General features: G+C 38.8%; 1 protein-coding gene across 2 annotated transcripts in view; it reads right to left on the bottom strand.

Moving 5' to 3' along the window:
- Positions 1–1,848: 1,848 nt before the first annotated feature.
- The window catches only part of LOC140210558 (plasmanylethanolamine desaturase 1), a 170,666-nt gene continuing 157,836 nt past the window's right edge, over positions 1,849–14,678 (bottom strand). For both annotated transcript variants that reach the window (XM_072279618.1, XM_072279617.1), the window contains one exon: positions 1,849–6,541. In XM_072279618.1, the coding sequence (XP_072135719.1) occupies positions 6,420–6,541 (122 nt within the window). In that variant the 3' untranslated portion in view covers positions 1,849–6,419. The remainder of the gene's footprint in view (positions 6,542–14,678) is intronic.

Raw genomic sequence — 14,678 nt, 5'->3', positions numbered from 1 at the left:
AATAGAATAATATAGTGAAGTATTGAATTAGAGAAATTTAGACCAGGAGTAGTAGTCATGCCTGTCCCTGCCTTTTGAAAGAGTTATCCAATTAGTCACATTCACCTGCTCTTTCTCCTGTAAATTTTTCTGATCACTAATTATTCTTTTAAAATGAACCTTTCCCTCCCAGGAGTCCATGCAGTGATAATTACAAGTTCTACATTATTCTTTTGTCCACTTCATCCTGCTGGAACAGCCACTATGGTATCTTGTGACTCAAGAAGTCAAACCATAGAATTATATATAAACATCTACTTCAACACTGACTGAGAAACAGACAAAAGCTGTTTGCTGGTTTTGTGCAAAACAACTTGAACGTAAATTGTGCCATTAAATGTAGTGAAATGTCTCAAGCTGCTTCACAGGATTGTAGTTAAAAATTTTCCGTCAAATATATTGTTTCATAAAAATTGGGTTCTTTCTTCACTACTTTGCTATAGCTTTAGCACCAGCTAGTGGTGGAAAACTTATTTCATTACGTGGAAGTAATTTTCTTTTAATATTTAGTTTGCTGGAAGTGTAAATCAACCTATTCTATATTTTACCACCTATTCTACAGTAGACAGTTTGAAGTGAAGCCACTTCCAATCGTTGACTTACACAGGAAAGTATCAGCAAAATGCCTCGAGCCAACAGAAACTCAAATTTAGGTTTGTGCACTTCTCATCCTTCTGTATTTTATTTTCAAACCAATTATTTAATATGGGACCATTGTCTTAAAGATTTCCCACCATGCATCAACTCTCCTCCTGTCAGCAGATGGTAAATGCTAACACTCAAGACATCGCTAAGTTGGGGTAAGTACTAGAGAAATCCAAATTGTTAAGATAGACTCAGAATTACAGGGCAAATGTGTGTCCTTCTGACAATAAACACCAGGTGCAAAAATTGGCAGCACCACATTTGTTTTTTGCACTCCTCCGAGATCATATGAATCACAAGAGTATCCAACTTAATTTAGAAAGGGAATAAATTTAGTTAACTGGCAACACACACTACACACCTACATTTTTCCTCAAATGGAATTCCAAATTCCCCACGGTGTGAAAGAGAAATCACAATATTTAGTATCTTGTGGAAGTGCTGAAAATCTTTCTCTTATGGAAAATTAAACATATCACCCAATTTGTTTTAGCTTCATGACCCAGTTTTCTCCTGGCACCAGACCACAGTCATATGAAAGGAGCATGAATGAATCCATTGTCAAGGATTATTCAATCAAATCTTTCAGAAGTGATCTCTATCCATGGTCAGTCTTTTGACAGCTTTCTCCTAGAAGGTCCTTTCAAGATACGCCACAATAGAATCAGACATGTATCAGACGGGGACTATTTTGCAGGGTTAAGGGTAAGGGAGCAAATAGGAGAAAAATTTTAAACAGATGACAGGGCTCAATGTTTCAATGGCCACCTTCTGAACTGGGTGATACTATAATTCTACTACAGCCAATAAAGGAAACAGAAATCTCAAAAGACCAAAGCAGCAAATAGCAATGAACACACTTGAAGAACCACAACTGCCTCTTTTTCAGGTAATTTTACATTCATCAAATATTCACGCAGAGAGATGCCTCACAGATGGCAAGAACCACCTGTGCTCTGCATTTATAAATCTCTGGATTGATCACCTGGCTCCTACTGGCTTGAATGTAGGAAAGTAGGTAATTATCTATTCATTTCTTACTTTCTTATTGCATGGCCCAATTGTATTTACCTGTTGACATCACTTTTTCAAGCAGTCATATAAGAAACTTAAAAGAATCATTTTCTTTTTCAATTACAGTATATTTATTTATTAAATTTCAGTAGATGGCACATGTTAGTCAAGGGTGAGATATGAAACGTGTAGAATAATAAAGACAATTTGAGATCCTGGGAGTTATTGGACCCTACCTTTAACTTCACACGTACAGTAGCGTACCATAAAGCAAGTCCATCCATTTGACTTTTTCAGATAGAATCCTCCCTCTAGTAATTTTTGCTTAGTTTATGTGTTGTTATCCCAGGGCAGTATTAAAGTTATTTTTCATATAATGCATACTTGTCTTTATTCCATTGCACAATATTAGTACTCCACACAAAATAATCTACCAGCTGTGATAAATACACAAAGGAGTATCGTGCAGCTCCCCCAAGCACTAAAATAAATCTGCCGAGAGGAATATGGAAGGCATTGTTCCAGGATCAACTGTTCAATTTAGGCAGGTTTTATAAGAAAATAAAACAGCATGGTGTGATAGACATCCCTCATGTCAGGCAGACCAATCCACTCAAACTGAGGTGCAAATTCTTAATTTTTGGATTTCTTTTGTCCCTGTTTACATATATAGTTCTCTTTGTTCGGGCTGCTTTAGCAAAAAGTTGAATCGTCAGGATACACCTCGAGCCCCACAGGAATGAAGAAATTAGCTCCAGTAACACTGCATGGAACAACTTTCTCCGCACCCACGGTTCCAGCGCCAAGGAACTGCTGAGCCTGGTCTGCGATGACACTTGGGACATGGTTTACCTCTCCCTGTGAAGCTTCTTTTCCCCTGTACAGCCATGGTTCCGTGCATTGTTGTTGACGTTTACTCTTTTCTTGGCACTTAATACATTTGACTTACTTTAATTACTTCAGGGATATATTCAGAATAGCTGCAAACTATAAGCTTCCTCGTCTCATCTCTGTCAGCAGTTCGCTTCATCGATTGCCAATTGGAGTTCACACAATCCAACACCACGCAAATGCTGAAGTTCATTTTCATTTCTATGATCAAATATTCTTCTGTCATTAAACATGTCAAAAGTAAGCAAAAGAATGCAGTTGCACATGCACAAAACTGGTTTCGCAATAGCAACATTAAAAATCATTTCCTCTTGCTATCACATTCAAGTAATTAATTGGAATATATTCTCTGATTTACTTATGTATTACCTGAACAACCTGATAACTAGTGGGCATTAAGCACAGTTGGAGAGTTCATAATAAACTGCTTCTATGTTGCCGGTTTGTGGAAAGTACCAAATGTTTTTAGACAGAAAGCATATAGTGACAAATAAGAAGTAATTTAAAGATTGTTGAGACAAAGAATATTCATCACACAAATTCATTGAGAGAAATACAAACATCTGCCCCAAAAGCCTAACGGGTAAATGCATTAAGCCACAAAGACTCATTATTAGCCTGTGGTATGTTAGCTAGTCTCAGCTGGGTAAGATACTATTATTGTCATTCTGTCCCTTGAGCTATGGGAGGGAGAACACATTCAAGGCTCTAATTCCTGAGTCTTATTAAGTTGTTCATATATAGGTGCCAATTGCACTGCACTAGGTTTGCAATCTTACACAGCTGAACAGCCTGGTAATTATCACAGCCTAGGCTCACACACAAAATTAAGACACTTTGACAAGTTAGTGGACCACTCCAAGCAGGTCAGCAGCTAAACCCTCCAGGACTCAAATGTTTTTAAAAAAGGAAGAGAAGAGGAGTCAAAAATATGGCAAGGCACCTTAAGAAACTTAAATACTGGAGGATCTAACAACTGTATAATGACAATGTATCCTGAGGAGTCACAGCAGGAAATGAGAGCACCCTTGGGAGCTAAAGATACAATGCAGCAAAGCCCATGGGAAATAAGCATGCTGTAGCTTGGTACTGCAGAATATGATGGTAATCTACTATCAAAAGTGAGAGGGTTGCAATTAATTGCTGCAAGAATCCAGCGCTTTCAATTGATAATCCATGTGCTTTCTTCTTTTCTCATCTCTTCTGACAACTGGTTTGTGGTAAGTAAAAGCATTTTTGACTCTGTAAACATCTCAACTAAAATACAGGGTAATTCAATGATTGACATCACCATGTTCTTCATGTGGTCCATACAACGCAGTCAAGATTCTCATTCATACCTTCCAGTTCCTCCATAACCTTGCCCAAAATACCTTCATGGACACATGCATGCTCCCAAGCTGATACGCTCCATAACATCATCCATTAGCTTTACATTGAGCTCCCACATGCTGTGAATGGGCTGAGGCACAAAAATGTAAACCCGACAAGAGGATGATTGTTTAGCAATAATTCCAACTGTGACTAATACTGTGCTTTCACCACAGGAAAAGGATTAACCTTGATAATTGTACAAAATAACACCTAAGTGCAGCTTCTTATGTGAAAAACTCAATGGATGTCCTAAATATGATCCAAACTGTCAAGCATATGAATAGCACAAAGGGAATAGAAAACATCAAGGAGCATGCAAACTTTCTCAAACTTTAATGGACAGAAATACTTTTTTTAAAATCTGAGACCAGTAATCACAGTTGGAACTTTAAATCAACTTAGCCCCTAGAAATTAAGAAAGCAGTTTGAATATTCAAGATGAGAGAAGAGTAAAGTCATGTTTATGATTTTGAGGAAAGCTGATGGATATTCAAAGTCCAAAGTGCATTTTCAGCATTTGTGGTTTTAAAACTGGAACAGGTGGAAGAGTTCACCTAACAAACAAGTGATACTAGAGGGTGGTTTGGGTTTCTACTTAACATAGACAGCTTTGTATCCCAGTAAGCCAACACAAAAATAACATTTCATATACAATTCATAAGTAATGATCCAGCTTATTCACTTGTTTCACTTTGATTTAGAAATTAAATGTAGCCTGCACTCGCCATACTTTATGTACACTTAGAACAGATGAAGCAAATCTTTTCTGAACTTTGATGTACATTCTTCCATTTGCTAAGAAGTTGTGTGATCAGTTCTGGGCTAGGCAATGGAATTTGAATCTACACGAGAGAGTTGACCTGATAACTCAACAAAGATAAATTAGAAATGCAGTTCTATCATATCCCTCCATATGGAGCAATATTTCTGATATGCTTATATGCTCTATGTGGTGAAACTAAAGTGTCAGAAAGAGAATAAAGAGGTTTATCTTGCTAGAAACCAAATCATCAGGGCAGATGAAATTAATAGTGCCTTGATGAAGGTTAACAGTTAAGTAAAATAGTGAAATTAAAAAGGTAATAAAAAATGGACCAAAAAGAGAGTAATAGAGAGTGATAGAGAGAGATAGATAGAGAGAGAGTGATGGAGAGGGAGTGATAGAGAGTGAGAGATAGAGAGAGAGTGATGTATAGAGAGAGAGAAAGTATGTGAGAGAGATTACTACCTAAGACTTACTGGAGAACTAAAAAGAACTTCTGAAGACTGACATGGACATACAATAGATAACACAAGAAAAAAAGTTAAAATGGGAGAGAGACTGCCAGATCTGTATTGTGATCTGAATCACATTTACATTTCAGGATCATCATCAGAATTTAGTTGCTGGACAGCATGACAAGTGAAGCATAACCGTCTGCTGTCAATGCGTCAGGCAAGAGTTCTGAGCACTGTCAGAGCACATGCATGCAACAAGATGTCATGCATCTTGCTGGACTGATGCTGGTTTATATATATCTTCGATCAATGACCAGGAAACAATATTGCAGTCAGGACAAAATGAGTAGCTATTAATGAACTGAACCGACTACAGGATAACAGAAGAGAAAACGCACTTTTAGATCAGCTTAACTAGATGTGGCTTTATAGCATAAAGGGACATGCGATTTCTGCAGGGAGTGGGGATTGATCATGGTATAGTATAGGGCTTGCAATGAATATGAACAACTATATAGGATGTGTATGCCCTTTCCCTTGGGATCAAATGACTTATTCTTATCCATCCCCATGGAAAATAATCATTGCCAGTCAGACTTATTAACTTCTCGCCTGACTGGTTGCACAACTAAATGGCAAAGTTTTCAAGTGATCTGTCAGAAACTTATAGAAAGATGCAACAGTGAGGCTGCTTCAGGAGTGTGAAGTTTCTCTGACTTGGTTCTATATTATGATGTGTTATCTCAATGTAGAGTGCTAGAGCACAAAAACAAACTTACATTTACACAACTCCAGTATAAAACTCAAATAATCTTTTATATTAAATCCTGTACAGAATCATTCCATTTACGAGGATTATAATCAATTTTAAAGTGCTTAAGGTTGATAAGGGTACAGTCATTCTTGTGATTATTTTAAAATTCGCACTCTTTCTATTTGCTGCCTGCGTTGCTGGTGCTACTTCTAATCATATACTAGGTACAAAATAACATGAATAATCAACATCTGCATAATAGTAGAATGGCAAACAAAGGATTATTGTTCAAATTATGTTTGGACTGACATAAGCAGCTTGCTAGAATGGCAAATAAAAAGTTGTTCAAGCATATATCACATCATGTAACAATGTAAGTTTCTAAGTGCTGGACAAGGGTAGGAGAATTAATTATATGTGTCTTCATTTCTTAAGCATGGCGTGTCTCCTCAGTTTTCCACATCATGAGTCTGTTCGTAGTCTTTTATTCCACCTTGTGAGCCCACTTCATATCATCGGTCCTTGGTTTGTGCCCAGTTATATTTGTTATGAGATACTCAAAGTTCCGCCAAAATCCAATCTTTTCAAGCGGGTAATTCAGCCATCCTGAGTACAACAAAGAAGATTTGCATCAAATTAAGAGCGCACACCACAAAACAAATCTCAAACATTTTGATCTTCAGTGAAACAAAATTTCAGCATCATTGTCAAATGTAGTTCATTTCCATAATATAAATTCCTTTATCGATCATCATACTATTAATGGGAAAATTTCTAATTTAGTTTTTCAGATCTTGATCCTATTTGCAACTTGCCTCATTAACGTATGTGAGGAGAGTTTTCAAGCATCAAAAACACTGACTGACTGAGAGCCTGTTAAATTAAAGAACTGCAATAGCTTTGAAGGTTAAATGCTGTTATACACTCACAAGACAACAAACCTTCAGTGAAAGACTGAGGGGGGAGAAAAGAGCAGCAGCGAAGAAAATGGTCTGCCTCCAGCCATTAAAAGGTTATTGAAGAAATCAAGGTAAAATAATCATTCTATGATTGCTCACAAGATCCAAGCAAGCAGGCAGAAATGTTAGGTGATTTGAGTGCACACCAAGCTAAAATGCAATAATATATTAGATCAGTAAAGCAAAATAATGCATCATAACTTTCAGTTTATTAAGTTCTCCTGGAGGACTGGAACTGAAATAGAAAAAATAAACAAGAAATGCAACAGACGCAGGAAACCTTGAGCAACACACACAAAATGCTGGCGTGTTCATGAAAGGTCCTGAAACGTCAACTGTTTATTCCCCTCCGTAGATGTTGCCTGACTTGCTGAGTTCCTCCAGCATTTGTGTGTGAAAAAGAAAGAAGTTGTGTTAAACATACTGAACTATGATTGGACCACACCGATATCACGGTGAACAACTCCGGTCTGCAACTATAAGATTAATATAAAAGCACTGGAAAAAGTACAAAAGGCTTAGGATTCTTTGAACTATCTAATGATTAAACAAGACCTGAAAAGATCTTCAAAATGATGAGTGGTTTGATCTGGCAGATACTGAGATGACATTTACACTTCTGGGTGAGACTAGAAAAAGAAGCTTTAAAGATAAAAGAGAGACTTTAAATATAAAATAGCCACTAGTAAATCCAAGAGAAAGTTTTTTTTTGCCGTGGGTGTGATTAAACTATGAAACTTTCCCCCACAAAGAGAAATTGAGGTGACAAATAAAGGTATATTTAATGGGAGCCTAGGTGAGCACACTGGAAGCAAATTAGAACAGACAATAATACTGCTGTGATTGCATAGTCAGAGTGGGAAAAGGCTCACATAGGGCACTACAGCCAATGTGTATTTGTTGGAGCAAAGGGCCTTTTTTCCACTGTAAGATGCAGCAGTTATTCCTGAGACAAGAGCTTAAGATTTATTGTATCCACTGACAGTTCAATCTGATTTGCAGAAATTGTCTTGAACAAATTCAGAGGAAAGTTTACCTACCATTGCAGATGGGCAGTAAATCTACTGGGGGAAATCTCATGCCATAGATTACCAGCAGGTAAATGGATAGAGGGGCAGTCCTTGGGGTGAGCACCATATCTAAATAGTAATTAATTCACCCTCCTTCCATCTGTTGGCATGGGGATTATTATTATGATTTCCAGCTAAACCATCAAACTCAGCCAATGATTGGAAGTGTCCAACAACCTGCCTGCATAAGATTTCAAGTGATTGGGTTACACTGACAGCCACCTGCCTACACTATTTGTCTCAGGGCTTGGGGGTGACATTGTGTGTCAACAGGGAAAGAGACAAAGCAGAACCGTTGACAACTGTAGAAGCCCTTTTTTTGTCCCTCCCTTACAGTGAGTGCAGTCTTGATCCCTCCTGCGGATGAACCAGACAAGAATCAGCGATGGCTGGTTTTGATCTACAGGAGCAAATTTCACTCAAAAGCTGTCAGGAAAAGACAATTAGAAAAGTACAAGACTGTGGCTTGTGCATTCTGCCAGCAGTGCAGATCTTTGCTCAACTGACAAAAAAATGTGCCTCATGAGTGTGTGAATTTCAAAGTCCTGCCGCTGACCAAAGTCTGCCAGCCTTGGATTACTTGGCAGATCAACAACTCACTGTCCTGGTTTGATCTTCAGCTTCCTCTGTGCACAAATGAATATGACAAGGAAAACGTGTACACTACAACTACCGTGCAGACTGAAGCCACCCTGTAAAGACTTTAGGAAACTGAGAAGGATCAGAAAAGCTACTTTACTGAAAAGTCTACCTCCTGAAAATGAACTCTTGTTTGGGTAAGGCACATTTAAAATCCAAATTCAAATTGATCCAGTCCACAATGGCCACTCAATTAATATTTACAATCAAACATTCCCTCCATTCTCAATAAGCAGGAAAATTCTTAATGTTTTATTTTATCTCTCCCAGACAACAAGAATATGTTTGTGAAGGTCTGTATAAACCTTCAAAGAGATATTTAAAGTTGTAAAGAAACATCACTCTAACAGGACTATAGAATGGTTTAAGTTTAATTATCAAATAATTATGAGTTATAGAGTCTTGCAGCCTGGAAACAGCCCTTTCAGTCCATGTCAGACATCAAGCATACATTTACACCAACCTTGCATCTTATTCTCCCATGTTCCTATCAATTCTGCCCCCATCCACTGATTCTACCATTCACCCCAATACTAGGGGCAATTGGAAATTTATAGAGCCCAATTAACCTACCAACCTTCACATCTTTGGCATAGACTGTAAGATCTAGGAGCAGAATTAGGTCATTTGGCCCATTGAGTCTGCTCCGCCACTTCATCACGGCTGATCCAATTTTCCTCACAGCCCCAAACTCCTGCCTTCTCCCTGTTATCCCTTCATGCCCTGTCCAATCAACCTGTTTTAAATACACATAAAGACTTGGCCTCCACAGCTGCCTGTCGCAAAGAATTCCATAGATTCACCACTCTCTGGCTAAAGAACTTCCTCATCTCTGCTTTAAAAGGACGCCCCTCTATTTTGAGGCTATGTCCTCTGCTTTTCGACTCTCCTACCATTGAAAACATCCTTTCCACATCCAGTCTATCAAAGTCATTCACCATTCAATAGGTTTCAATTACGTCACCGCTTATTCTTTTAAACTACAGTGAGTGCAGGCCCAGAGCCATCAAACACACTTCATGTACCAAACCATTTAATCTCGGAATCATTTTTGTGAATCTCTATTAAGCCCCCTCCAGTTTCAACACATCCTCTCTAAGATAAGGAGCCCAAACCAGCTCACAGTGCTCCAAGTGAGGCCTCACCAGTGCTTTATAAAAAGTCTCAACATAACATCCTTACATTTATATTCTAGTCCTCTTGAAATGAATGCTAACATTGCATTTGCCTTCTTCACCACAGACTCAGCTGGCAAATTAACCTTCTGGGAATCCTCCCAAGTCCCTTTCAACCTCTCTCTTGTATTTTCTCTCTATTTAGAAAATCGTAGGAGGAAACCAGAGTATTCGATGGAAATGCACATAGGGAGAGCATGCAAACTCCACACAGACAGTGCCAGGGTCAGGATTGAACTTGGATTATTGGAGATGTGAGGCAGTGCCTCTCTTAATACACCACTGTGCTGCCCTCTACATTCAGTAAGAATTTTCACCATGGTACTGTTTTTCTTTTCTGTGGTCAAATGTATCCTCTTGAGAGCAATACAACTGGTGGAGCATGGATTTCATTAAGCAATGACAACAGAATGATCACATGACTGGCCATGGAAGGCATCAACACAAACTCACTCTCGTCAGATCCTTATGCAGGGAGTCAGTCTATCCAGCTGGCTGGCAAACTACTATATTCCACCCAGCACTGCCTCGGCCCCAGCCTACCCTGCTTAAAGATCTCGGCAGCCTTTTATATAGCACTAAGATTATCCAATATTCAAAATTATTCAGGTTATATTTTAAAGATAATTAAATTAATTTAAAAATATTAAATTAATCTCAAATAATTCCTAATCCCCAATAAAACAAAGGCCCCACCCACCTCAAACATTCTGTCTTCCCCCCCCCTCCTGTGGGGTAGAAAATACAAAAAGCTGGAAGTACATACCACTTCTATCCCGCTGTTTTCAAAATCTCGAGTGGACCTTTTGTATGATCAAATGGACTCGAGTTCACAAACTGCCTCATTATAATCTTACACTTTATTGTTCTCCTGCACTGCACTTTTCAGTAGCCTTTGTAATTTATTTTGCCTTGTTCGTTTTACCTTGTTCTACCTCAGTGCATTGTGCGATGGTCTGGTCTGCTTGAACAGTGTGCACGACAAGCTTTTGGTACCTGCCTGTGACAATGATAAACCGATCCCAATACCAAGACAATTCAACCCGGGGCAGAAGCCAAGCGGTGATCCTAGCTTGTGATAGAGAACCTCTGGAAGATAGAACTCACTCTGTGGAATCCACATGGAGAAAACAAACATAGTCACTTTTTCAAATCTCTTAGTGCGTTCAGTACTTCCATGTTTGACAGTACACACCTAGAGTTCCCTAACCTGCTTCACTTAAACTGGTAAAATTCTACTCGGAGCCATTATAACATATCAATGAGATTCAAGACTTTAATGCCAAGAGATAGACAAGGTACAATAAACAAATTGACTTGCTGCAACTTTGTTAATTTGTTTATTTTGCTCTTATAAATATTCAGTATGTTACGATCTATCCAAATCTTGAAAACACCCAATTTAATCCCAGATTGAAGCTGAATTATTAGAATCTGATGAACGACCTCAAAAGGACTGGACAGACCAACTAACCTTGTCAGTATATAGCTTTGAAATCCTACTGCAACTGTGAAAGTAATAAGACTCGACATGCACTGGTTCAATTCAAATGGCTGAATTTCACAGGAATGCACTGTACATTGTTAAAATTTTTACCACATCCCTGATGTCCACCCTGAATTCAGAACACTAAGAAACATGAGAGCTTCGGCTTTATGCAACACCTACAGAAAGCCTGGAGGAGTATCGAAACAGCAGGAGCAAAATTACAAAAGGAATTAAGGAGGCAAAGGAAGTGCATTAAAAAAGCATCAGCAAATAAAATTAAGGAAAAATCAAAGATGTTTTATGAACATAAAGGCTAATAACAAAGAAACAGAAAGTCATTACTAGGGACAAAAGATAATCGGGCGCCAATATAGCGTAGTGGTTAGTGTGACACTATTACGTCTCAGGGCATCACAGTTCAGAGTTCAACCCCAGCATCCTCTATGATGATTTTGTACGTCCTCTGCATGGAATGAGTGGATTTCTGCCAAGTGCTCTGGTTTCCTCCCACAGTCCAAAGATGTACTGGTGAGTAGGTTAATTGGTCATTGTAAATTGACCTGTGATTAGGCTAGGGTTAAGTCGGTGGGTTGCTGGGGGAGTGACTCAAAGGGCCTGTTCTGCACTGTATAATGTTTTACTGGAACTTAACAAAAAGACAGGCTAAATGTCTATCATGTAATGGTCTTCACAAAGGAGTTAAGAAAAACACAACATTATTGAGTATGATAGCCAGGAAGTGTTTTAGCATTTTAAAATCTCCAAGCCTGATAAAATATTTCCCAAACTGCAACAAGGAATTATCTGGGCTTGTAGTATGGCACGAAATGACTAAAAATACAAATATGTTCTTGACTTCTTGATAAGGTAGTAAAAAGAGTCTTTGAGGATAAACTTTTACTGTAACAAAGAGTTTGGCAAGATTGCTCAAGGCAGACTGACAAGACAAATGAAAGATCCAAGTGAAAGTGAGAAGTTGGTGTGTGTGTGTGTATGTATGTGTATGTGTATATATATATATATATATACACACACACACACACTGTATATAAAAAATGAGATTTTTCAGAGACAAGAATGCTGTTTGTAGTAGGTCCTTTGCCTGGTGTGGTGTGTGCTAATGCTTTACACTAATATGCAGCAGCTGTAATTAAGAAGGTATGCTGATGTTACAAAAATGATCACCTTGCTAATGAGGAAGAAAGTTGCAGACTATTAAAGGATTAATGGATGGAGCAGCTGGGCAGAAAAATGGAATTAAATTCAGAAGAGTCAGGTAATGCATTTGTAAAGGGCAAACACCCAAAGGAGTATAAGGGACAAATGTCAGTATACTGAACCATGCTGAGGAACAGTGAGCATCTACTGTTCTCTGATTGAATCAGGACAGTAGGTATGGTGGGAAATCAGAGTAAGGAGTCATTCTGATCCTGCACCAGTACAGGCACAGCCCATGTACTCTGGCGATCACATCATAGGGTGTACGTGACAACACTTAAAACAGCACAGAGGACCTTGTCCGTCATGTTTCCTGCCATTCAGGGTCCTAAACTCCCTTTCTGTACTTCCTGCTCACAATGAGGTCTTCTCTACCCTGGGAGACCAAATGCAAAGTAGGGATCCACAAGTTAGATCCTAACCTTCAAGTTTTCTGTCACTTTAAATCTCTCCTCAGTCCCCACTCAGTCGTCAGCCTGTTACATTCTTCTGTTGACACTTAAAATGAAAGATTGCAGCCTTTCTACACTGACTTCTACAATTTCAGACAATGAACACCACCAGCATTTTCTGTATTTATTTCAGATTTTCTCATTTGTAATTTCAGATGAGACTTGATGGATTTGATTATGAACGATATAAACAGGGTAAATGAAAGCAGGCTTTTTCCACTGAGGTTGAGTAAACCAGAACAAATAGACTGAGGAACAGCTTCTATCCCAGAGCTGTGGCCTCCATCACAGCACTCCCACAGAACAATGACTGAAACTGTGAGCACACACATGCACACACAAGGTCTCCAAGTACTTGCACTAACGGCACTTTGTGCATTACTGTGATATTCTAGCGCTGCCGCAACTTATTTAATACCGCTTTTCTATTACTGTCTTGTTTTTATCTACCGCTTTATTTAATTGCCTGAGAGGAAGCCAAATGGAGTTTCATTGTACCTATGTATAATGACAATAAAGATCATTCAATTCAATTCAAACTAGAAGTCATAGGTTAAGGGTGAAAGGTGAAACAATTAAGGAGAATCTGAGGGGTATCTTCTTTACTCAGAAGATAGTGAGTGCTGCCAGCAGTAGTGGATGTGGGTTCAATTTCAAGAGTTAAGAGAAATTTGGATAAGTACGTGGATGGGAGGGTTGTGGAGGGCTGTGATCCAGGTGCAGATCAGGCAACATAATATTTTAGCATGTCTAGATTGGCCAAAGGGCCAGTTACTGTGCTGTAACCCTCTATGACTCGATGATGATTCCGCTTCTTCCATCCACACTTCGTCACCACCAGTCCTTTATTTCTTTACCTGTCTCGTCTACATCCTCCATCTCCTTGCAGTTTCCTTGCCTTCCAAGCACAACGTTCCTTTCTCCCTTTTTGCTTATTCTTACATCTTAAAAATCTTTATTTCTAACTTTTCCTAATTCTGAAAGAAAAATCATTGGACTAGATCATTAAGGGACTTCTCACTACCTTAACTGTTGGTCCTCTCCACTTCAGTCACCACTGCTCCACGCTCAGATTACAGGTTCAAGTGTTGGGGGGGTGGTGGTAAATGGACCCTTGTACTTCTGCAAAACACTGCCATCTCTCTGGATTCACTCAGTCTGCAAGAGATGTCTTTGTGAAATGGATTGAGTGTGATTCCCCCTGGGCCTGGTATGGAGAGGTCACCAATCTTCTGTACGTTTGGTCAACACAGAGCTGGATGTCAGAGGAAAGCCTGGGTCAAAAGTTACTTGGACATGATTATGTTGAATCCTCCTAATTTAAATGAAGTGAGACATCTTCCTGCACTGAAAGAGCTCGAAAGAATTACAAGCTAACAACCACCTATCAGATCTCAGTAGGTCATGATATCAGCACACAAGGGAATTGTGGCTACAAGAAACATATAACAGGAGATGAGGTTTAGAATAGATCAGCCAAGATCAAACTGAATGCTGGGGCAAGCTTGAGAGGTCGAATGGCTTACTCCTTATGTTTGTACACCACCGCATATATCAACTGTACATAAACTTCCAATGATCTCCAACTCACAAATCATATGAAAAAAAACTTTTTTTTAGTTTATTTGGCTTCAATTGACACATCAAAGCAGATTTCCAAATATTAGAAAAGTACCAAAATGTGTAAAGATGTAATTTTCCTCAGTGGGATCATTAGATCAGATTCTCCCAGGTAATAAAT

This window comes from Mobula birostris, chromosome 15 (genome assembly GCF_030028105.1).
Source record: "Mobula birostris isolate sMobBir1 chromosome 15, sMobBir1.hap1, whole genome shotgun sequence".
NCBI lineage: Eukaryota > Metazoa > Chordata > Chondrichthyes > Myliobatiformes > Myliobatidae > Mobula > Mobula birostris.
This window is presented reverse-complemented; position numbering and strand designations above follow the sequence as displayed.